Genomic DNA, 25,114 nt, shown 5'->3' with positions numbered 1-25,114 from the left:
GTTGTAATTTTTTTAAAAATGGTAACAACCTTAAAAAAAAAAAAAAAACCACTCATCTGGGTGGAACTTTGAAAAGACTTTTCACGGATAAGCTCAAACGCTCTGACAAATTTCATTTTTCTAGTGTGGAAGATGGTAAAATAGAATGGCTGTCAAGATCATCTCATCCTCCCACAATTGTGAGCCTCCAGAAAGACATTCTGACAGATTTTTGAACCAACTTGTTCTTTTTTTCAATCGATGGAGAAGGAAAGAAAGCTTTTTGCTCCTTTTATATTCTGTGTTTCTGCTTCCTGGATTCCTGCCCAAAGATGCTGTCCTCTAGCTCTGCTGGAATCAGCTGGCAATGTCTCAGCTTAAAATTTATATTCTATTTCCTCTTTACTGCTACCCTCTCCCAACAACTTCTCATTTCCTTGGAGCTTTGGGAAAGAAGTCCTGCTGGGTGTGCAACTAACTACAGCACCATCAGCTAGAGAGAAAAGGAGGCTGTTTCTCCAGCACCCAAGAGTCTGAAGCTTTCTTTACTTTCTTTTTTTATTGATACATAATACTTGTACACATTTCTATGGTACCAGTGATGTTTTGTTACAGGCACTGCCTGTATAATAGCTAAGTTAGGGTGTTCAGAGTGCCTATCGCCTGGAGTATTTATTATTTCTATGTGTTGTGAACATTTGAAATCCTCTTTCCTTGGTATTTTGAAATATACATCATTGTCAGCTGTAGTCACTCTACTGTGCCAAGGAGCATTGGAACTTATTCCTTCTATTTAAGTGAATGTTTATACCCATCAACTAACCTCTCTTTCTCCCCACCACCCTGCTCCACTGACACACCCCTCCCAGCCTCTAGTATCTTTCATTCTACTCTCTTATCTCCATGACATTGGCCTTTTAAGCTACTACTTATGAGTGAGAACTTGTGATATTTGTTTTCCTGAGGACATTCATGTAATGCCCTCCAGTTCCCTCCATGTTGCTGCAAATGACAGGATTTCATTCTTTCTTGTGGCTGAATAGTATTCCACTGTGTATATACACCACATTTTCTTATCCGTTGGTCCACTGATGGATGCTTGGGTTGATTCCATATCTTGGCTACTGTGAATGGTGCTGCAGTAAGCATGGGGTATGGGTATCCTTTGATGCACTGACTCCTTTCCTATGGATAAATACCCAATAGTGGGATTGCTGGCTCATAGGGTAGTTCTATTTTTAGTTTTCTGAAAAATTATACTGTTTTCCATTGTGGCTGTACTAATTTACATCATCACCAACAGTGTATTAGAGTTCCCTGTTCTCCACATGATTGTCAGCATTTTTGTATGTCTTTTTAATTCTAGTGATTCTGACTGGGATAAAATGCTATCTCATTGTGGTTTTGATTAGCATTTCCTTGATGATTAGTGATATTGGGCATTTTTTCATAGACACGCTGACCATTTGTATGTCTGCTTTTGAAATGTTTATTCATGTCCCTTGTCCACTTTTTAAATGAGATTTTTTTTAACTGTTGAGCTGAGTTCTTTGTATATTTTAGATATTAATCCCTTACCAGATGAATAGTTAGCAAATATTTTCTCCCATTCAACAGGCTGTCTCTTCACTGTTTACTGTTTCCTTTGCTGTACAGAAGTTTTTTAGTTTGATATAGTCCCATTTGTCTATTTTTGGTTTTGTTGCCTGTGCTTTTGAGATCTTAGCCATAAAATCTTTGCCTACACTAATGTCCTGAAGTGTTTCCCCTGTGTTTGATTTTAGTAGTTTTATAGTTTCAAGTGTTACATTTAAGTCTTTAATCCATCTTGAGTTATTTTTTAATATGGTGAGAGATAAGAGTCTAGTTTCAATCTTCTGCATATGGAGATCCAATTTTCCTAGCACCAATTATTGAAGAAGGTGTCCTGGCACCTTTATCAAAAATCAGTTTGTTGTAAATATATGGATATATTTCTGGGTGCTTTATTCTGTTCCACTGGTCTATGTGTCTGTTGTTAATGCCAATACCATGCCATGCCGTTTTGGTTATTATAGACTTGTCATATATTTCAAAGACAGGTAGTGTGATTCCTTCAGTTTTGTAATTTTTGCTATGGATTGCTTTGGCTATTTGGGCTCTTTTTGGGTTCCACAAGAATTTTAGGGTTTTATTTTTTTTGCTATTTCTGTGAAAATGACACTGGTATTTTGATAGAGATTGCACTGAGTCATTAGATTCATTTGGGGAGTATGGTTATTTTAATAATGTTAATTCTTCTGATCCATGAGCATGGGATGTCTTTCTATTTATTTGTGTCTTCTTCAGTTTCTTAGTTTCTTTCATCAATGTTTTGTATTTTTCTTTGCAGAGATCTTTCACCTCCTTGGTTAAATTAATTTCTAGATATGTTTTTCTTTTATAGCTATTAAAAATGGAATCAACTTCTTGATTTCTTTCTCAGCTAGTTCATTATTGGTTTATAGAAATGCTACTGATTTTTGTATGTTGCTTTCGTATCCTGCCACCTTACCAAATTTATTTATCAGATATAGGAGTTTTTTGGTGGAGTCTAGGTTTGTTTAGATACAAGATCATGTCATCTGCAAAGAGAACAATCTGACTTCCTCTTTTCCAATTTAGATTCCTTTTATTCCTTTCTTTTGCCTGACTGCTGTGGCTAAGACTTCCAGTACTACAAATAGGTGTGATGAAAGTGGGCATCTTGGTCTTGTTCCAGTTATCAGAGGAAAGGATTTCAGCTTTTCCCCATTCAGTGTGATGTTGGCTGTGGGTTTTTCATATATAGACTTTATCATATTGAGATATGTTTCTTCTATGCCTAGTTTGTTGAGAGTTTTTATTAGAAAGGATGTTGAATTTTATTAAATGCTTTTTATGCATCTGTTCAGATGATCACATGGTTTTTGTCCTTTATTCTATTGGAGTGATGTATCACATTTATGGATATGTGTACATTGAACCATCCTTGCATCCCTGGGATAAATCTCACATGAGCATGGTGTATTATATTTCTGACGTGCTGTTGGATTCAGTTTGCTAGTATTTTTGTTGAGGATTTTTGGGTCTATGTTCATCAGGGATAATGGACTGTAGTTTTTTTGTTATGTCCTTGTCTGGTTTTGGTATCTGGGTAACACTGGCCTCATAAAATGAGTTAGAAAGAATTTCCTCTTATTTAATTTTTTGGAATAGTTTGAGGAGAATTAGTTCTTCCTTGAAAGTTTGATAGAATTTGTCAGTGAAACCATTTGGCCCCGGGTTTTTCTTTGTTGGGAGACTTATTACTGATTCAATCTCATTACCCATTATTAGTCTGTTCAGATTTTATGTTTCTTTCTGATTCAATCTTGGTAGGTTGTATGTGTTCAGGAATTTATCCATTTCTCCTAGGTTTTCCAATTTGTTAGTGTATAGTTGTTAGTAAGAGTCTCAAATGATATTTTGTATTTCTGTGGTATCAGTTATAACGTCTCCTTTTGCATTTCTGATTTTGTTTACTTAGGTAATCTGTCTTTTATTCTTCTTAAGTCTAGCTAGCAGTTTATTGATTTTGTTTATCTTCCCTAAAACCGAGTTTTGTTTAATCATTTGTATTGTTTTTAAGTCTTTGTTTCATTTAGTTCTGCTCTGATCTTTATTATTTCTTTCCTTCTACTAATTTTGGGTTTGGTTTGTCCTTGATTTTCTAGTTCCTTGAGGTGTATCACTAGATTGTTTGAAATCTTTCTACTTTTTTCTGATGTAGGCATTTATTGTAGGCTCTTAGCATTGCTTTTGCTGTATCCCATAGGTTTCTGTATGTCGTATTTCAATTTTCATTTGTTTCAAGAAATTTCTGGCCGGGCGCGGTGGCTCACACCTGTAATCCCAGCACTTTGGGAGGCCAAGGCGGGTGGATCACGAGGTCAGGAGATCGAGACCATCCTGGCTAACATGGTGAAACCCCGTCTCTACTAAAAAATACAAAAAAGTTAGCCGGGTGTGGTGGCGGACACCTGTAATCCCAGCTGAGGAGGCTGAGGCAGGAGAATGGCGTGAACCTGGGAGGCGGAGCTTGCACTGAGCTGAGACTGCACCACTGCACTCCAGCCTGGGCGACACAGCAAGACTCTGTCTCAAAAAAAAAAAAAAAAAAAAAAGAAAATTTTAAATTTCCTCCTTAATTTCTTCCTTGACCCAAAGGTCATTCAGGAGCATGCTATTTAATTTCCATGTATTTGTACAGATTCCAAAGTTCCTCATTATTGATTTCCAGTTTTATTCCATTGTGGTCTAAGAAGATATTGATAGAATTTCAGTCTTTTAAAAGTTGTTGAGATTTGTTTTGTGTCCTAACATATGGTCTATCTTGGAGAATGTTACATGTACTGATGAAAAGAATGTGCATTCTGTAGCTATTAGATGAAATGTTCTGTAAATGTCTGTTAGGCCCATTTAGTCTAAAGTGCAGTTTAAATCCAATGTTTCTTTGTTATTTTTCTGTCAAGATGACCTGTCTAATGCTGAGAGGGGGATGTTAAAGTCCCCAAGTATTATTGTATTGCTGTCTCTCCCTGTAGATCTAATATTTGCTTTATATATCTGAGTGCTCCAGTGTTGGGTCTATATATGTTTAGAATTGTTATATCCTCTTGCTGAATTGATAACTTTATCATTACACAATAACCTTCTTTGTCTCTTTTTACTGTTTTTTACTTATTTTATCTAAGCGTAGCTACTCCTGTTCACTTTTGCTTTCTGTTTGCACAAAATCTCTTTTTCCATCTCTTTACTTTCAGTCTACATGTGTCTTTACAAGTGAGCTGAGTTTCTTGTACACAGCCTATAGTTGGGTCATGGTTTGTTTTTGTTTTTGTTTTTATCCATTCAGCCAGTCTATCTTTTTGGTAACTTTAATCCATTTAAATTCAAGGTTATTATTGATATGTCAGGGCTTATTCTAGTCATTATTAATTGATTTCTGGTTGGTTTATATATCCTTTGTTCCCTTCATTCTCTCTTATTGCTTATTTTTGAGGTTTGGTGGTTTTCTGTAGTGGTAACATTTGGGTCCTTTCTCTTCCTTATTTGTGTGTTTGCTCTACCAATGGGTTTTATACGTTTGTACATTTTCATGATGGTAGATATTGTTCTTTCACTTCAGGTGTGGGAATTCATTAAGCATTTCTTGTAGGGCCAGTCCAGTGGAGATGAATTCCCTCAGCTTTTACTTATCTAGGAAATACTTTATTTCTCTTTCATTTATGAAGGATAACTTTTATGCATATAGTACTCTTGGCTGACAAGTTATTTTTTTTCCCAGTACTTTGAATATATCATCCCATTTTTCTCTTGGCATGTAAGGTTTCTGCTGATAAATCCACTGTTAGTCTGATGGGGGTTCTCTTATAAGTGACTAGATGCTTTTCTTTTGGTGTTTTTGGAATTCTGTTTTCAATTTTTGATAATTTGACTATAATGTGCCATGGAGAAGGCCTTTCTGAATAGTATCTATTTATCTGTGGATCTCTGAGCCTCCCATATCTGGATGTCTCAATCTCTTGCTAGACTTGGGAAGTTTTCAGCCATTAGTTTGTTAAATCAGGTTTGTATCCCTTTGGTTTTCACCTTCTGGGACATCAAAAATTCAAATACTCATTCCTGTATGGTGACTCATATATCACATAGTCTTTATTCAACTTTAAATTCTGAAATTCCTTCTGCTGTCTCATCTAGTCTACTGCGGAAGCTTACTATTGTATTTTTAAATTTCAGTCAATGAATTAATTAGTTCCTGGATATCTATTTGGTTCTTTTTTATAATATTTATCTCTTTGGTAAATTTCTCATTCATGTATTGAAATGTTTTTTGGATTATTTTGTATTATTTATCTGTGTCTCTTTTATCTGACTTTCCTTAATATCATTATTTTTTATTTTTTCTGGGATTTCATAATTTCTTTTTCATTGGAATCTGTTGCTAGAGAATTACCATGTTCCTTTGGAAGTGTTATACTTCCTTGCATTTTCATATTTCTTGTGTCCTTATGTTGATATCTGCACATCTGGTGTAACAGTTGCTTCTTCTAATTTTTTGGATTTGTTTTCGTAAAGGAGGGCTTTTTCCCGAAGATGTATCTATGGTGTTGATTGGATAGGGTACTTTGGCTTTGGTTCTGGATGAAGCAGTAGTGTAGTCTCCATATAATTTATTTGGCTGTAAACAGCATCAGTGGCGTCTGTGATTTCCTCAGCGGCTTAGGGTGTGGTTGTTATTAGAGGCTGTGGTAAAGTTTTGCCGGCGACAGGGACACCAGGTGGGCCAATCCTTGGGCCCCAGTGGTGGCAGGAGTGGGCTGAGTGTGCCTGTCCTTACATCCCAGGGTGATCCAGACAGGCTCATTCTTGGCATTCTAGGTGGGTTGCTCAGGTGCTGGCAATGGCTGCAGGGGGCCAAGGAGGTGGGTGGGTTCTCAGGGCCCTAGACAGTAGGCATGCTATAGGTGGTGACAGTAGCAGTGGTGGGACAATCCCCTGGCTCCTTAGCAGTCTGCACTGGTATTGCTGGTGGCTGTGACAGGCTGAGCAGGCTAGTCTCCAGGCCCAGGGTTGGTGTGTAGGAGTGGGTGCCAGCTGTGATGGTGCAGCAGGTTGGGTGGGCCCGACTTCAGGTCCCCAGGAGAAGTACTCAGGTGCTGATAGTGGTGAGCCCAGGGCCCTGGATGGTGTTGCTCATACTGGGGGAGGCAGAGCAAGCCGAGAAGGCCTGTCCTCAGGACCCCTGGTGGTGTGTGCAGTCGCTGGCTGTGGTCAGCAGGGGTGGGGTGACCCCCAGGCTCCTGGCAGAACACTTGGTAGGGCTGGCAATGGCTGCACTGTGGCCCTGCTGCTGGGGAGGTGTGCTTCAGACCCAGGTGGCAACTGTGGGTAGGAGAGTCTGACCTCAGGGTGCCTGGAAGCCAAGTCTGTCCTCAAGGTGAGTGAAAATGCCCAGCAGCCCCACCACTGGGGGTCACTGCCAATGGCTTGTGCTTTGCCTCTGGTGGCAGCAGCCAGCAGTGGTGGTGGTTGTGTGCAAGGGATGTCAGTGGGGCTGTAGGATATGGAGATGCAGAGGCTGTCGGGACCCGGGGCGGAATGGTCTGCTGGGGCCGGGCTCTTTAAGCAGCACTGCACAGTAGCTGCTCAGGGCTCGGGCGTGTGGGGTGCAGTGTGGGCCCCCTCTCTGAAGCAGCACATCACACGGTCTCCCTGTGAGAGTCTCCCTACGTGAGTCTTGGGGCCTGTGAGTTCTGAGGGGCTTTCCTGTGGCTCGGATTGCAGGAGTCTGTGGTGGGAATGTGGACCACAGGGGTCTCTCGCTTTCCCTTTTCCCACAGTGGGGAACCCCTCTGGGTTCCCAGTCGATCTCAGTCCCAGAGGAGCTGCTGCACTTCACCTTCCTCCTTGCCATAGGTGCTTCCTGTCACGTCTCTATTGAATTCCAGCTTCTTTCTTAGATCTATTTGAAGTGTGGTTACCTACTTGCTGTTCTGGTTCTTCTTTATGAAGGAGGCCAGCACCAGGTGACTGGTCAGCTGGCCCCTGAAGCCCCTCTCATTCAGGCTCCAAACTTTCCTTTTAAAAGCTACATCCCCCAGAGATGACTTCAACCCTACCTTCTGTTTTTAATGTGATATTTGACATTTACAAAGATGTGCTATTATCCTCAATAGGATAAACAGGCTCCCTGCCTACCAAAAAATGATTCAGTTAGAAAATTCTAAAAAAAAAAAAAACACAAAAAAACAAAACTTGAGATTATTTCCAGTTTTCTCTGAGACATAAAATTTACAATTAAAAGCAGAAATAGACATTTTTAAAAAATCATTCACTGAACATTCACCAAAATTGACCATATCCTAGGCCATTAAACAAACTTCAACAAATATAAAATAACTAAAATTATATGAAGTGTGTTCTCTGATCATAATGGAATCAAATTAGATTATCAACAGCAAAAAGACAATAGAATCTCCAAACACATGGAAATCGAACAGCACACTTCCAATTAATTCATGGGTCACAGAGAGTATCTCAAAGGAAATAAAAATACAGAGAACTGGATGAAAATGAAAGCACAGAGTGTCAAAACATGTGGGATGCAGCTAAAGCAGCATGGAAGCAGAAATATACAGCACTAAACGTTCACACTGGAAACGAGGAAAGGCCTTCAACCAATAACCAACGTGGCTACCTCAAGAAAGCAGAAAAGGGAGAGCAAAATACACTCAAAACAAGTAGAAGAAGGAAATAATAAAGAGCAGAAATCAATAAAGTTGAAAATGAAGGAGACCATGAAGAAGAGGAGACCTGGAACAAGAGGCTGGTTCTAAAAAAACAAACAACAACAACAACAACAACAAAAAACAAACAAACCAAAAAAACCAAGCAATAAAATTGACAAACCTCCAGGAAGAATGACAACATTAAAAAGCCAGAAGAAACCAATCATCAGTATCAGGAATAAAAAACAGGACATCACTACAGATCCTGCAGCCGTTAAGAAGGTGGTGCTGCAAACATTTTCATACTCACAAATCTGAACTCTTAGAGGATCAACTCCTTGAAAATCATCAACTCCCAAAACTCAGCCAAGATGAAACAGACAACCTGGATAGTCCTAAAACCATTTATAAATTGCATTTATATTAAAAATATTCCTAGAAAGAATTCTTCAGTCCCAGAGAGTTTCACTGGAAAATTCTACCAAACATTTAAAGAGAAATTGACACCAATTTTACACAATCTCTTCCAGAACACAGAAGAGGTGGGATACTTCCAAACATATTTCATGGGACCATATTACTCTGATACCAACACCAGACAAAGATAACACACAAAAAAGAAAACTACAGATTAATATCTCCCATGAACTTACATGCAAAAGTCCTCCAACAAGTGCTAGCAAAGTCAATCCAACAGCATATGAAAAGAATTATACACTATGACCAAGTTGAATTTAAGTACACAAAGCTGGTTTGACATCTGCAAATCAGTCAACGTAATCTAACAGATCAACAAGCTAAGAAGAAAAACCAGATGATCATGTCAAATGATGCAGTAAGAGCACGCGAAAAAAAGTAAGATTTATTCATGTCAAAAACTCTCAACCAATTAGTAATAGTGAGGAATAACTTCAACTTGATAAAAAAAAAAAATCCTTAACAGTGAATGACTGAGTGTTTTCCCTCTCAGGTGAGAAGCAGGCAAGGATGTCTGGTCTCATCACTCTTATTCAGCATAGTACCAGAAATCCTAAACACTGCAAATCATGCAAGAAAAGGAAATGAAAGGCATACAGGTCAAAAGGGAAGAGCCGGAGGAAGGTGGGTGTGGCTATAAAGGAACCCAGATGATTTTTGTAGCCTTAGAAACATTCAAGATCTTGATTATCGTGGTAGATACACAAACCCACACATGTGACAAATTGTACAGGACTAAACACACACATATGCACAACAGAAAAAAGAAAACTGGAGAAACCCAAATCAGATCTGTGAATTGTATCATCAGTGTTAATATTCTGGACGTGATGCAATACTATAGTTTCGCAAATGTCAGCTTGGCAGAAACTGGGCTAAATGTACATGGTGTCAATATTATTTCATATAATTGCATGTGAATCTGTAATGCTGTCAATAAAAATTTCAGTTAACCTTGGTGAGCATGGTGGCTTATGCCTGTAATCCCAGCACTTTGGGAGGCTGAGGCGGGTGGATCACCTGAGGTCAGGAGTTCGAGAGCAGCCTGGCCAAAATGGTGAAACCCCATCTCTATTAAAAATACAAAAAAATTAGCCAGATGTGGTGGCCAGCGCCTGTAATCCCAGCTACTTGGGAGGCCGAGGCAGAAGAATTGCTTGAACCCTGGAGGCGGAGGTTGCAGTGAGCCAAGATTGCACTCTGCACTCCAGCCTGGGTGACAGAGCGAGACTCTGACTCAAAAAAAAAAAAAAAAAACAAACTAAAACCAAAAACAACAACAACAACAAAACCAAAAAACAAACAAACATAAAAAACAAAATCAGTTAAACAAAAGCAGAGAGCAGAGCAAAGGCGGAGTATGGGAAGAACTTCTGGGATCAATTCACAGCAGCAGCAGGGCTGCTTTTCATTTCAACTTTTGTGGCAAGGAGGGATTGATTGTTGGTCTCAGAGGGTCAAGAAATCTGTGTTCTATTCCTCCCGTGTCACTCATTTGACATAGACCTTGAGTCAATGGTGAGATCGTTCCAGGAGAGTGGCAAGGAGAAAGCTAGGCTTCCAAGGGTCAAGGAGAACATAAGGCATTCAAGGTCAAAGCAATGGTTAGACTGAAAGGGAGTGGGGAGCCATCCCGGCAGCTTCAGGGGCAGCACAGTCAGGGAGCTGCCGATTTTGAGTGAGGGAGACCTGAACATATTTGTGAGAGGAGGGAAAGCATCCAATAGTAAAAAGACTGGAAGAAGTAATAGCGCCATGAAGAGAGAGAGGGGAAGAAGGGAACAGGATGACGGAGGACCCTTAGAGAGGCCATACTGCATCGTTTGAGAGGAAAGGGAAGAGAGGCAAGGGTAAGGACATGAAAATGAAGGGTGAAGTGGGAAGGCAAAGAATCTGTCTTGGTGGCCTTGGCCTCTGCAAATGTCACCTGCTGGGAGTGCAGTAAGGCTGGGAATCCAAAAATGGGAGCAGCACAGGGTGGAGCTGGCAACAGCCAAACTCTAGTAGAGACAAGTTCAGAAGGCTGAGCCCATCCAGCACTGGGGGAGAGACAAGCAGCAGCCCAGGGTGACTTAAAAAATAATTTTCCTAGTTATTTTTATTTTTTTTTTTTTTTGAGACAGAGTCTCACTCTGTCACCCAGGCTGGAGTGCAGTGGCATGATCACGGCTCACTGCAACCTCTGCCTCCTGGGTTCAAGTGATTCTCCTGCCTCAGCCTCCCGAGTAGCTGGGACTACAGGCACGTGCCACCATGCTCAGCTAATTTTTGTATTTTTCATAATGACGGGGTTTCACCATCTTGGCCAGGCTGGTCTTGAACTCCTGACCTCGTAATCCAACTGCCTCAGCCTCCCAAAGTGCTGGGATTACAGGCATGAACCACTGCATGGCCCTAATTATTCTAGTTTTAACTTTCATTTTAGAGGGAGTACAGACTCATGGTAGAAATTAGAAAATGTAAAAAAATACAAAGAAATATGCCAAAACTACTCATAAGGATACCACATAGGGATAACAAGTCTTAAATTTGTGTGATACATTTCTTCCAAGGTCTTTTCTCTGTTCATATTTCATACAGTGTATTTTTATAAAATTTGGATCTCATGGTTTTGTATACTATTATTTCACAATGTTATATTATGACCATTTTTGCACACAATTTTTGATCTTCAGAGTTTTGTTTTTTCAACAACTACAAAATATTTCTTATGTTGTCATTCTATACTTTTTTCCAGTCCTCCCCATCTGGAACATCTGAATGCTTTTCACATTTTTTCCAACTACAAATAACTGTAACGAGCTGCCTTGTATATAAATCTTTGTGTACATCTGTGATTATTTTCTCGGGGAAACTTCATTAGCTAATGTTTTCCAGATGCGTCAGCTGGCCTGCGAGCAGAGAAGGAGTGGGTTCGAACTGACCAGATGGAGGTAATGCAAACTCACAGAGCTTAGAAGGGCGTGGGGAAAAGGACCCTGGGATCGAGGGTCAGAGAAGAATGGGCTGGGGGGCATCGGCGGGGGGATCACGGAAGGAGGTGAGGGAATTAGAAATTGAAGTCTAGGTGAAGAGTAAGTTCACCAAGACCAAAGGTGTGGCCACATAGCTGGAACCTGATTCTCCACCCCCTGTCCCCAGAGCTCCTTCCTTGAGCCAAGGCCGCCCTCCACTGTCCACCTGCCATCCTCTGCGAGGCATTATCAGTACTGATGCCTGATCTCCCTAGGTGAGCTGACTGCAAGCACTCCAAAAATCCGGGGCCTCCTCGTGATCCACCTCTACCCTTGCCTGATTCTGGAAGTTGCAGCAGTATACACCTCTTTGACAATTGACTTAAGAGACACCCAGAAAGGAATACTCACTGTCTTCATGAGTCCAGATGAGCTGAGGTGTGCTTGGAGGCCCGTCCCCAGGGGTGGTGAAGCACAGAACGGAAGTGAAGTAGGCAGTAAACTTCTTCAGGTTCGTTATGTGTCCGTGGTGGACTCCGTGGAAATCTGGGGCAATAGTGACCACAGTGACAGCCTCAGGGGCATCTGCCGGCCATGCCAGAAGCTAAGATAGAACAGGGTGAAAAAGACAGCCTGTTTTCAACGGCGTTTCTCCACACTCATGTCTGCAGCAGAATTTTATTTTGCAATGAATAAGTCTTTTAAAATGTAAAGTCATAATTAAGAAAGTCCATAAATCCTACATCTTATAATCACACTTCAAAAAAGTTGAGATAAAAATATATTTTTTTTTTTTTCTTTTTTATTATACTTTAGGGTTTTAGGGTACATGTGCACAATGTGACAATGTGCAGGTTTGTTACATATGTATCCATGTGCCATGTTGATTTCCTGCACCCATTAACTCGTCCTTTAGCATTAGGTGTATCTCCTAATGCTGTCCCTCCCCCCTCCCCCCACCCCACAACAGTCCCCGGAGTGTGATGTTCCCCTTCCTGTGTCCATGAGTTCTCATTGTTCAATTCCCACCTATGAGTGAGAACATGCGGTGTTTGGTTTTTTGTCCTTGCGATAGTTTACTGAGAATGATGTTTTCCAGTTTCATCCATGTCCCTACAAAGGACACGAACTCATCATTTTTTATGGCTGCATAGTATTCCATGGTGTATATGTGCCACATTTTCTTAATCCAGTCTATCGTTGTTGGACATTTGGGTTGGTTCCAACTCTTTGCTATTGTGAATAGTGCCGCAATAAACATACGTGTGCATGTGTCTTTATAGCAGCATGATTTATAGTCCTTTGGGTATATACCCAGTAATGGGATGGCTGGGTCAAATGGTATTTCTAGTTCGAGATCCCTGAGGAATCGCCACACTGACTTCCACAATGGTTGAACTAGTTTACAGTCCCACCAACAGTGTAAAAGTGTTCCTATTTCTCCACATCCTCTCCAGCACCTGTTGTTTCCTGATTTTTTAATGATGGCCATTCTAACTGGTGTAAGATGGTATCTCACTGTGGTTTTGATTTGCATTTCTCTGATGGCCAGTGATGATGAGCATTTCTTCATGTGTTTTTCGGCTGCATAAATGTCTTCTTTTGAGAAGTGTCTGTTCATGTCCTCTGCCCACTTTTTGATGGGGTTGTTTGTTTTTTTCTTGTAAATTTGTTTGAGTTCATTGTAGATTCTGGATATTAGCCCTTTGTCAGATGAGTAGGTTGCAAAAATTTTCTCCCATTCTGTAGGTTGCCTGTTCACTCTGATGATAGTTTCTTTTGCTGTGCAGAAGCTCTTTAGTTTAATGAGGTCCCATTTGTCGAGTTTGGCTTTTGTTGCCATTGCTTTTGGTGTTTTAGACATGAAGTCCTTGCCCACGCCTATGTCCTGAATGGTATTGCCTAGGTTTTCTTGTAGGATTTTAATGGTTTTAGGTCTAACATATAAGTCTTTAATCCATCTTGAATTAATTTTTGTATAAGGTGTAAGGAAGGGATCCAGTTTCAGCTTTCTACATATGGCTAGCCAGTTTTCCCAGCACCATTTATTAAATAGGGAATCCTTTCCCCATTTCTTGTTTTTGTCAGGTTTGTCAAAGATCAGATAGTTGTAGCTATGCGGCATCATTTCTGAGGGCTCTGTTCTGTTCCATTGATCTATGTCTCTGTTGTGGTACCAGTACCATGCTGTTTTGGTTACTGTAGCCTTGTAGTATAGTTTGAAGTCAGGTAGCGTGATGCCTCCAGCTTTGTTCTTTTGGCTTAGGATTGACTTGGCGATGCGGGCTCTTTTTTGGTTCCATATGAACTTTAAAGTAGTTTTTTCCAATTCTGTGAATAAAGTCATTGGTAGCTTGATGGGGATGGCATTGAATCTATAAATTACCTTGGGCAGTATGGCCATTTTCACGATATTGATTCTTCCAACCCATGAGCATGGAATGTTCTTCCATTTGTTTGTATCCTCTTTTATTTCATTGAGCAGTGGTTTGTAGTTCTCCTTGAAGAGGTCCTTCACATCCCTTGTAAGTTGGATTCCTAGGTATTTTATTCTCTTTGAGGGTTTTGTATACAAGCATGTATATTTACATGTATTTTATACTTGTATATGTAAATAACTACTTAACTCATATTAGAATAATGGACACGCCCTCAAATCTTCACCCTCTCTTCACTTAAGAAGGTTAAAAAACATATATATAATATATATTACATATATACATATGTAATATATACATATATAACATATACACATATATAGTGTATATTATACATACATATATTATATATAACCTATATACTATAACATATATAGTATGTATTATGTATACATATATAATATATACACATATATAATGTATAATATATACATATATACTACATATGTTATATAATATATACTATATGTATGTATTATATATACATATAGTATATATTATATATAACATATATAGCACATATATAACATATAGTATATATAATATATGCACATATATAATATATACATAGTACGTATTATATATAATACATTATATATACTATATATAATATATACCATATAGTATATATAATATATACCATATAATATATAATATATTTTTTAACAGGAAAGAAGATGAAACCATCTGTTAATTCAGCTGAAACAGCACAATGAAACAAACACAAATATTTTTCTAGAAAGCACCTACTCTGTCTCAAAAAAGACGTCCATGATTCAACAGGAATAATCTTAATTATTTATAATTTATATCACACTAGTTTCGCGAAAAGGATTTTAGGAGACTGCTTACAATTTTAAAGAAATACAGTCTATATCCACAACCTAAGGAAAGTGTGTTCATGTTTTGGCAGCATTACGTATGTGTGTGACTTTTAATTCCTTCGGCACCAAACATTTCTAGGACTAATTGGGTCTGAAAGTTGACATGCTGCAGGACGCAAAGCGTATTTACAGAGATCAAACTGGCAACGAAGTCATCGAATGAACACTGCAACCTTGCCAATGAGACTCGACAGGAGAGGCAAGAAGGCAAAAGCATCTTGCTTGATCAATATGATTTTCTTTCACAAAAGCTTCTGGCTTTGGATACTTCTGAGGATAAACGAAAGGCAGGGTAAATTTCCAGCTACTTCTGCCTTTCTGGCAGACAAATCAGTGTTTTAGCAAGTTGAATCCAAATTGGGGGAAAAAAAACGACCCTTGTGTCTGAGGAAACTCACCCTCTGAATGTGAAATTACCAGGTATTGAGGAAACTAGATGGAATCCCTTCACTGTATAGAGCTTCCCCTGTCTATCGTCTATTAAAGACGATTAATGGATGTATTGCAGCTAAAATCAAGGTGGGCTCCCAAATCCAATCAGGAGAAGCTGATCTGAAAGGGAGGATCAGCTGTGCTTTGTGACGGTGTATCCTGGTACATCACTGAAGTTAATGCACTCTGGTAGCTAAAGACACAAGAAGTCAGATGGTGGAAATTTGTCTATGTGTCTAATTCAGTCCGGGCGGGTAGCTGAAATCAACTGGTCTCAGTTTTTTAAACAGAACTCTCCCTGAAGTAGAGAGGGAGGAGAGAAAAATATCCTTTCTCCATGGAAATATCACTCACACCATTCCCTTTGCTTGGGGCCTGTGTTCTCCTGAGAGGACCTCCTTCTGGGAAGAAGTGGTTTGTGCAAATATTCGTTCTAATCACTGAGACACGTCTCCGACCCACAATTTAAAAATGAATGGCCTTTCTCATAAGAAATTGCTCACTGATGTATGAACCATCCTCTTGATAACTAGGAATTTGAATTTCTGAACCTGCAGAGCTGATGCCAAGACTTTGGATAAATGGTGGTCTCACCAAGGTCAAGACGCCTTGTATCTTAATGCAACCAGCTCTTGACACACAGGAGGGGCTGCCTCCAGCTGCGTCGCACTGTGGCTCCAGACAATGACAGCTGCCCACAGGCCCCGAACCCAGGCCACGTACCTTGTATCCTTGGTTGATGCCGTTGATAAACTGCTGAGGCGGAGGGTTCCACAGGAACTGAATGGTGGTGGAGTTCACAGCTTCCGTCTGCACGTTCTGCGGGGGTGCGGTGGGCACTGTGGCAGGGCAGTCATTGACGACAGCAGAGCAAATGGCAGGAGGCACCATGGGGAGGAGAGACAGAAAGGAAACCCTTAGCTGCCATCATGCTCACAGGCAATTACTGCACTGAGACTGAGGAAGTGTGATGAATGTTTTGGGAAGCTTACAGTGGCATTACCAAGAAAGAGAATTGGGCTATTTTTCATTTTCTCTTGCAGAATTCTTTAAGGCATAGGCAGAAAGGTGGACCAGACCATCCTCTCATTCAACAGATGGGCCTTTCTGTGGTTCCAAGACAGACGGCAAGCAAAGTTTTCTCTAATTTCTTTTTCAATGAACAGATATTTGAGATCAAGGCAAGGTTTCATCTGGAAATCCTCCCTCAATGTATACTACTATGTTTCAAGCTAAATTGTTCATTAGATGGGGCGGGGGGGGAACAAGCAAACAAAATCATCACCCTCCTCCCATATATACGGTTGGAGGCTAAATTTCTCTTTGTCAATGGGGACAATCATTTTTGGATTTTCCACGGTTTGTTTCTCTCTTTTACAGAACAGCTATTGAACCCAATTATATACCTGCCAAATGGCTGCCTTCAAGGCACGCCCTTTCTAGGGGACATGCTCCTGTAACTGTAAGAGGCAGATGCTCCACAGAGCAGCAAACTCGTGAAGGGCAGATGCCTGCCTCTGGCCTGGGAGGGCTGGAGGGCCTCATCTGGACTGTGTTTGGGAGGAAGGGTGGCCTGTGAGGGGTAAGGTCTTGAGAAGGGCACTCTCAGCTGGGAGAGCCGTGGGCAAAGGCAAAGTGTTGCCAAGCAGCCTGGCGAGGATGGGTGTATGGGGAGCATGGCTGGATGAGGGGTGGGGGGAAGCGGGGTGCCGACAGTGCATGGGTCTCGCTGGGATTGTCTACCATGCCCAGCAGCACGGCTGATCATGCATACATAAGGCAATGGGGAACTGAAGGCCTTCCCGAAAGGGCAGTGGGCAGGGCTAGCTTCTTTAGGATGGGAACCCCAGTGGCCTGCAGAGAGGGCCAAGCCTCCGGCTGCACCATCAAGGCTTCTACTGGATGGTAGGAAGGTCCTGGCTCTTCAGGTGCTTGTTCTAAAAGTGAGGCACAGAAGCCTAAGGGATCCTGTGGATCCAGGCAGAGAAACAAAAACTAGGGTCTTCTTGGCCAGAACACACAGGATCCCATGTGGTCCTGGTGAAAATCGCTACACTCTTCTCGGCTCCCTTCCCCAAAAGCCCGTCTCAGGCAGAGATGAGACAAACATAAACTTGGCCAAGCCCCTCAAGTCTTCTCTTCCCAGGCATGCAGGAGGACCCTCTGTCCCCATCCACTGCTGGTCATGGCTGTGATGCTCAACCCCCTCTCTAAGTCACCAGGAAACTGCTCTACTTGCCATCCTGTAAAATGTGTGGGTTAAAAATGGACACAGGGCTTGCTGTGCCTGGGATGCTGAACATTGGAAAGAACATCACATCCACCTAAGAACAAGAAAAGCTGAACGAAGTACAAAACAATCACTTTTCCTGAGCCCATAAGACAGCTTAGGTTGCATACCAGCCAGGTGGTCGGAAACACAAGGAAAGATGGGCCTGTCCAAGGAGTCAGGATGGGTCCTGCTCACCCGTCACAGAGTGCGGGAGGAGGAGACAATGGAAATTCTGAAAGTCACCCAAAATCCTCAGTGAATGGCTGAAGGCTGAATGTGGGCTACAAGAGAGGACAGAAGCTTTGGGAGCGCAGACACATAGCATCCAGAGGAACAAAGGTGAGAACTATGCGTATTTCATGGATGAATTCCACCAAGCATTTGAGGAATAAATTAAATCAGTTCTAAAGCATTACCCTGACACCAAAATCAGAAAAAGCCTCTGAAGGAAAACTATAGACCAATATCCCTCATGAACACAAGTTCAAAAAATCCTCAACGAAATATTAGAAAATAAAATTCAACAATATGTAACAGTCATAATCTAGCCTGATCAAGCGAGGTGTATGTTATACATGGAAGACTGGCTCAAGATGTGAATAGCAATCAAAGTAATTCATCACATCAATAGAATAAAGAAGAAAAACATACGAACATCTTAATAGATTTAGGAAACGCATTCAGCAAAATTTAATAATCAATTGTGATTTTTTAAAAAAGAAAAAACCCTCTCAGCAAAGCAGGAATTTAAAGGAACATTCTAAATTTTAAAAAGGGCAGCTATAAAATGCCTACAGCTAATATCTTATTTAAGCTCTAAAAACATAAAATAGATATAAGTTTAACAAACTATGTGCAATATCTGTGCACTGAAAACTACAAAACATGAATGAAGGAAACCAAACACCTGAGTCAATACAGAATCATATCACATGAATGCATCGGAAGAAAATGCAGTAAAGAGGTCAATTCTCCCCAAACTGATCAATATAGTGAATACAATCCCAATTGCACTCCAGCCTGGGTGACAGAGCAAGACCCGCTCTCAAAAAAGAAAAAAAGAATCACAGCTAGATATTTCCTAGACATTGAAAAGGTGATTCTAAAATTTATATGGAAAAGCAAGGTAACTAGAATAGCCAAAGCAAGTCTGAAAAAAAATTGGATAACCTTTACTGTATGATTTCAAGACTAACTAGAAATCAATAGTAATTAAAACAGGGTGTTACTGGAGAAGGGGTGGACAATTGATCAGTAACAGTGAAGACAGGCAAGAAATTACTCACACATCTATCACTGGTTTTCAATAAAAGCACAAAGAAGAGATAGTAATTTCAACAAATGGTGCTGGAAATATTAGACATTCATTCACAAAATAAGACAAAATCTGGATCTATATCTCATACCATTTATAAAACCTAACTCAAAATGGATCAGAGGCATAAATGTAAACCTATAATTATAATACTTCTAGGAAAAAATAGTTATGACATTGGGTTAGGCAAAAATTTCTCAGATAAAATACCGAGGACATAATCCATAAAAGAAAAAAAATGAATAAAGCTGACTTCATGAAAAGACAGACCACAGAGTGGGAGACAATATGTGCAAGACAGATACCCAATAAAGAACATTTATCTAGGCTGGGTGCTGTGGCTCATGGCTCACGGCTGGAATACCAGAACTTTGGGAGGTTGAGGCAGGAGGATCATTTGAGGCCAGGAGTTTGAGGCCAGCCTGGGCAACATAGTGAGACCCCATCACTACAAAGAATTACAAAATTTAAAAAAAATTAGCTGGGTGTGGTAGTGCATGCGTGTAGTCCCTGCTACTTGGGAGGCTGAGGCAGGAGGATCCCTTGAGCCCAGGAGTGTGAGGCTGCAGTGAGCAACCAAGTAAGACTTTGTCTCTTAAAAAAAAAAAAAAAAGAACAAAAACCTATTATGCAGAAAACATAAAGAATTTTCAAAATTCAACTATAAGAAAACCAAAAATGTATGCAAAAAGAATAGTTACTTCACCAAAGCCAATAGAACAACAGGAAATCCGTGAGTGAAGAGAACCTCACCATCCCATTTACCATGAGGGGATGCCCTGGACCCCTATTAGAAGGACTCAAACATCACAAACCAACAGCAATAACAACCTGTGTCGGTGAAGATGTGGAGCGCCCGAGGCCCTTGCGGTTTCAGATGGGGATGCCCACGGCGCGGCCACCCGGTGGGACCGTTTGGTGCTTTCTTACGAGGTTAAACATGCGTGAGCCATGTGACCCGGTAATCCTGCCCCCAGGTAACTGTGCACAAGAGATATAAAAGTTCACTTAAAAAACTATATGAAGTGGGGCACAGTAGCTCACACTTGTAATCCCAGCATTTTGGGAGGCCGAGGTGGGTTGCTTGAGCCCAGGAGGTTGAAACCAGTCTGGGTAACACAGCAAGACCCCTCTCCAAAAAAAAAAATCAAAAAAGTAGCTGGGCGTGATGGCGCACACCTATAGTCCCAGCTACTTGGGAGGCTGAGGTGGGGGGATCACTAGAGCTCAGGAGGTTGAGGCTGCATTGAGCTGTGATTGCACCACTGCACTCCAGCCTGGGCAACAGAGTGAGATCCTGTCTCTAAATAAATAAATAAAATCTATATGTAATATTCATAGCAGCTTTAATAATCACCCCAAACTGCAAACATCCTAAATGTTTTTACACCAATGGATGGGAAACACACTGCAGTGTGTCTATGGAATGGGATGCTGCTCAGTAGTAGAAGGGAACAAAATACTTATACACATGAACACACAGGTGAATCTCAAATGCATGACAGTAAGGGAAGGAAGCCAGATTCCGAAGACTGCATGCTGCATGATCCATTTATGTGATGTTCTGAAATAGATAAAGATAGAAGAAGAGAAAACAGCAGTGCTTGCCAAGCGCTGGGGCAGGGGTAAAGGGGTGAATAGAAAAGCACAAAGACTTTGTGGGGGAGGTGACAGAAATAGTCATATCTCCATTATGCTGGTGAATGTGGGCTAAAGATGTTTGTGAAAATGTATATATAACTGTACACTAGAAAGGGTGAGTTTTACTGTATGTAAATTATGAAACCACAATAAATCTCACTTTTCAAACATGCTGCAGGCAGGGCATGGTGACTGATGCCTGTAATCCCAACACTTTGGGAGTCTGGGGTGGGAGGATCACTTGAGGCCAGGAGTTTGAGACCAGCCTGGGCAACAGGGTGAAATAATCTGTCTCTACAAAAGTAAAAAATTAGCCAGGCATGGTGGCGTGCACCTGTAGTCCTAGCTACTTGGGAGGCTGAGGTGGGAGGATGGTTTGACCCCAGGAATTTGAGGTTACCGTGAGCTATGCTCCTGCCACTGCACTCCAAGCAACAGAGGAAGGCCCTGTCCCTAAAAAAATAAAGCAAAGCAAAATGCTGCATATTCTTTGATACTCTTCCCATGAAGAGGTGGTGTCTATGTCTGAAATCCTTCAATGTAGGCTCTGAGACTGGTTGACCAATAGAATATGACCCAGGTCCTAATAAACTAGCAGCTTCTGCTGCTTGCTGGGAGCCCTGAGCAGCAGTAGGAGTATGGGGATCCTGAGGCTGCAGGCTGGCGAGGCCAGGGGCAGCTGCCCCAGTGGACAGCCCAGGGAGCTAGCCTTCCTGCCTTCCTAGCCACGGCGCCAATGTGTGCACGAAGCCATCTTCCCAACTGAATGAGAGGGACGGTCACATATCCAAGCCCAGCTCCAACTCCTGACCAGCAAAATCATGACATATAAACAGGTGATGCTTTTAATCTCTAAGTTTTGGGGTAGTCAGTTAGGCAGCAATAGATGACCAGAACAATCTCTGCTGAAAGAAAGAAAGGAAAACACAAGAGGAGGAAGGAGAAAAAGGAAGAAAAGGGAAAAGAAAGAATAAACGCCAGGAGCTATTGGGAAAAGACCAACATTTGTTGTGACGTTTTCTCTTAGAACCCACAACCTCTGGGGTTGAGGAAGGCATCTCATTCTGGGTAGGTTTAGCTCTGGGGTTTCACGAAGCCCAATTACTGATTCTGGAATGCCAGAATACCAAATACCAAATGTTGTTAAATTCTCTAATATAAGGCTACGCGGATCATATGCAAGAAAAAAAATTTGCATAATTTAAATAAGTAGTCGTTTCCTGCAGATTCAAGAGGACGTCTGTACCTTTGCTTGGCTGCAGCACAACCCTCACATCAAGTTCTGGTCCTGCATCCTGGAGGCAGTGCCTCTCCGGGGCGCACCATGGTTACAGAGAAACAAATTCCTAACTGAGTTCACCCATTTAACAAGGCATTTTCCGCTCCCTTCTCATTATGTGGGCTACCTAAAATCACGAGCTCTCACACTCACTCTCCCTGAGCCCCTGGCTGTGACACTCACTCTACCTGAGCTCCTGGCTGTAACACTCACTCTAGCTGAGCTCCTGGCTGTGACGCTCACTCTAGCTGAGCCCCTGGCTGTGACACTCACTCTCCCTGAGCCCCTGGGTGTGACACTCACTCGAGCTGAGCCCCTGGCTGTGACACTCACTCGAGCTGAGCCCCTGGCTGTGACACTCACTCTAGCTGAGCTCCTGGCTGTGACACTCTACCTGGGTCCCCCTGGCTCTCACACTCACTCTACCCGAGACCCTGGCTGTGACACTCACTCTACCTGGGCCCCCTGGTGTCAGATTCGGAGCCTGACCTGCGGGCACACCCTCTCTTTCCCCAGTCACAGGACAAGGGAGGTTCTAAAGCCTCAGTTTCCTTTCTCTCAATACCCTAGGTTTAATTCAAAAAATCGCCAAGCTTGCTTTTATTCCCAGGTCTTCGGCTTCTCTTTGTCCTGATTATTGCCATCAGAAATGACTCACAAATTTGTGGACAATGGAATTAAAAATGCCCTCAAGCGAGAAAGAGTTACAGCTGGCAAATCCTTCTTGACAGTGTTGAAAATAAAAGAGTGGTTATGGCTGGAAAGGTCTTAATTATTGAGGGTTACATAACCCTGACCCTTCTTAAGCCAAGGACAAGGGCTCAGTCCAACTATGCTGCAGAAAAGTCAAGGCAAAAGGGGTTTCCAGTGTGCAGCGTGGCCTCCCACTGCTCAGACTAAGCCTCAAGGGACACTTCCTCCCCAGATGATTAGCAGTAGGCCCTTGCTGTGCCTCCAATGACAGGCCTGGAGGCAGGCTGGTAACGTGACAGGTGTTATGCTCCTTTCTGGTTTTCATTGAGCAGAAAAATATCTTTTCACTGGATAATTCCCCTCACGCAGGCACCTGCCTGAGCAGGCTCTCAGCCTAAACTCATTCGACACAGTCTTGATGATCATAGCCAATGACCAAGTCTTCTGTCCTGAAGCCCCTGACACTCAGGGAATAATCACAGGTGAAAGGAGAAACCAGAAGAGCAGTTTCAGGCACTAGGGGTTTTATTTGTCATGGAAATGTGTGAAACTTGGATCAGAAAGTAGCAGTTTCTCCTACCTGAAGAGAGGATTTCTGGGAGTGGGTGAGGAAGGAGGAGGCGAGACAGTGCGGTGGTCTCTCACTGTGCCTCAGATGGGTTACACAGGGGCCCAGAGACACGGATGTCTGTTTTCATAGCCATAAACCACTGTTTACAGCCATTCAAAAATTTGCAACTGTCGGCCGGACATGGTGGCTCATGCCTGTAATCCCAGCACTTTGGGAGGCCACGGTGGGTGGATCACGAGGTCAAGAGATAGAGACCATCCTGGCCAACATGGTGAAACCCCATCTCTACTAAAAATGCAAAAATTAGCTGGGCATGGTGGCACGCACCTGTAGTCCCAGCTACTTGGGAGGATGAGGCAGGAGTATTGCTTGAACCTGGGAGGCGGAGGTTGCAGTGAGCAGAGATCGCGCTACTGCACTCCAGCCTGGCAACAGAGTGAGACTCCGACTCAAAAAAGAAAAAAAAAATTGCAGCTGTTGAAATTACATCTCATGCTGTTTTCGCTATATATATGCTGTGTTTTCACAACACACATGCATTGCACATTCCTCAGTGAAAGTTGTCATTCTGGAAAAGCCACGTGTTTTGTGATTCCAACTATATATGGCATTTTGGAAAAGGTCAAACTATGGAGACAGCAAAAGGACAAGTGGCTGCTGGGGGTTGGCAGTCAGGAGGGGTGAACAGGAGGAGCACGGGGGTTTTGAGGGCAAGGAAACTCTTCTGTAGGCTATAACGGGGGATACATGTCACCACACGCTTCTCAAAGCCCACAGAGTGCACAGTGCCAAGCGTGAACCCTAACGTAAACTATGGATTTTGGGTAGCGATGTATCAAGGTAGGTTCACTGCTCATAAGAAAGGTACCACTCTGGTGGGGGATGCTGATAGTGGGAGAGGCTTTGTAGATGCTGGGCAGGAAGTATATCAAAACTCTTTGAACTTTCTACTCAATTGTTCTATGAATCTGAAAGTACTCCAAAAAAAAAAAAAAAAAAGTAAAACAAAACTATGCAAGTGGTTCCTGTAAACTTTCTGAACCTGGTGACTCTCTTGAGAGGATCTGCTGCAGAGAGGCACAGGGTGGCTGAGCCACACGGCACTTCCCTGACACCCCCACGGACCCCTCTTATCAAGCTGTTTTATTTCACTTGCAGGTTGCTTCTCATCTGTGAATTTGTTTGTCTGTACCAGGCACAGAACCAACTGATACAGGGGCTAGAAAGAAATTATTTAGGCAGATAGTGAGGGTAAGAGAGTCTTTGGCAAGACTTCCCTTTTAACAAAAAGCAGCTCCCAAATCATTTCTTTTCTAACAAAGAGCAGCCTGAAAAATTGAGCTGCAGACATAGATAAGCAAGCTAGAAGTTTGCACAGGTGAATGCCAGCAGCCGCGCCAACAGAAAAGGGCTACCTGAGGGCCAGACACATTCAACATGGAGGCTCCATCTTCCCTTTTCTTTGTCACCACATGTACAGTAAAAATGCAGGCAACAAGGTACCAGTGGGGGAGATAACCCATTTGCATAATAAAAGATTAGGGTGTGGGTGGCCAGATTTTTGCATGTTATGCAAATGGCACATCTAGTCCTAACCAGTTTTTTGTGCCTTATGCAAATGGCACACCTGGTCTGACCAATCTTTCATGCCCTATGTAAATCAGACATTGCCTCCTCCAGCTCATCTGAAAAATCCTTTGCATTTTGTGGCGGACTGGAAAAACCCACTCGGGACCCCTCTGCAGGAGAGAGCTCTTCTCTCTTTCGCCTATTAAACCTCCACTCTTAACCTCACTCCTTGTGTGTCGGTGTCCTTGATTTCCTCAGCGTGAGACAACAAACTTTGGGTATTACCCTAGACAACGATGCCGCTTCACAATGTGGTTCGCCTTGTGTGTAAGTAGGTTGT

General features: G+C 42.0%; 1 protein-coding gene across 5 annotated transcripts in view; it reads right to left on the bottom strand.

Moving 5' to 3' along the window:
- Positions 1 to 25,114, bottom strand: part of SDK1 (sidekick cell adhesion molecule 1) — a 659,503-nt gene that overhangs the window by 196,376 nt on the left and 438,013 nt on the right. For all 5 annotated transcript variants that reach the window (XM_058442285.1, XM_058442281.1, XM_058442284.1 and 2 more), the window contains 2 exons: positions 16,158 to 16,273; positions 12,092 to 12,284 (listed from right to left, as the gene is read on the bottom strand). In XM_058442285.1, coding sequence (XP_058298268.1) covers positions 12,092 to 12,284; positions 16,158 to 16,273 — 309 coding nt within the window. The remainder of the gene's footprint in view (positions 1 to 12,091; positions 12,285 to 16,157; positions 16,274 to 25,114) is intronic.

This window comes from Hylobates moloch, unplaced genomic scaffold, assembly GCF_009828535.3.
Source record: "Hylobates moloch isolate HMO894 unplaced genomic scaffold, HMol_V3 SCAFFOLD_1, whole genome shotgun sequence".
Lineage (NCBI taxonomy): Eukaryota > Metazoa > Chordata > Mammalia > Primates > Hylobatidae > Hylobates > Hylobates moloch.
This window is presented reverse-complemented; position numbering and strand designations above follow the sequence as displayed.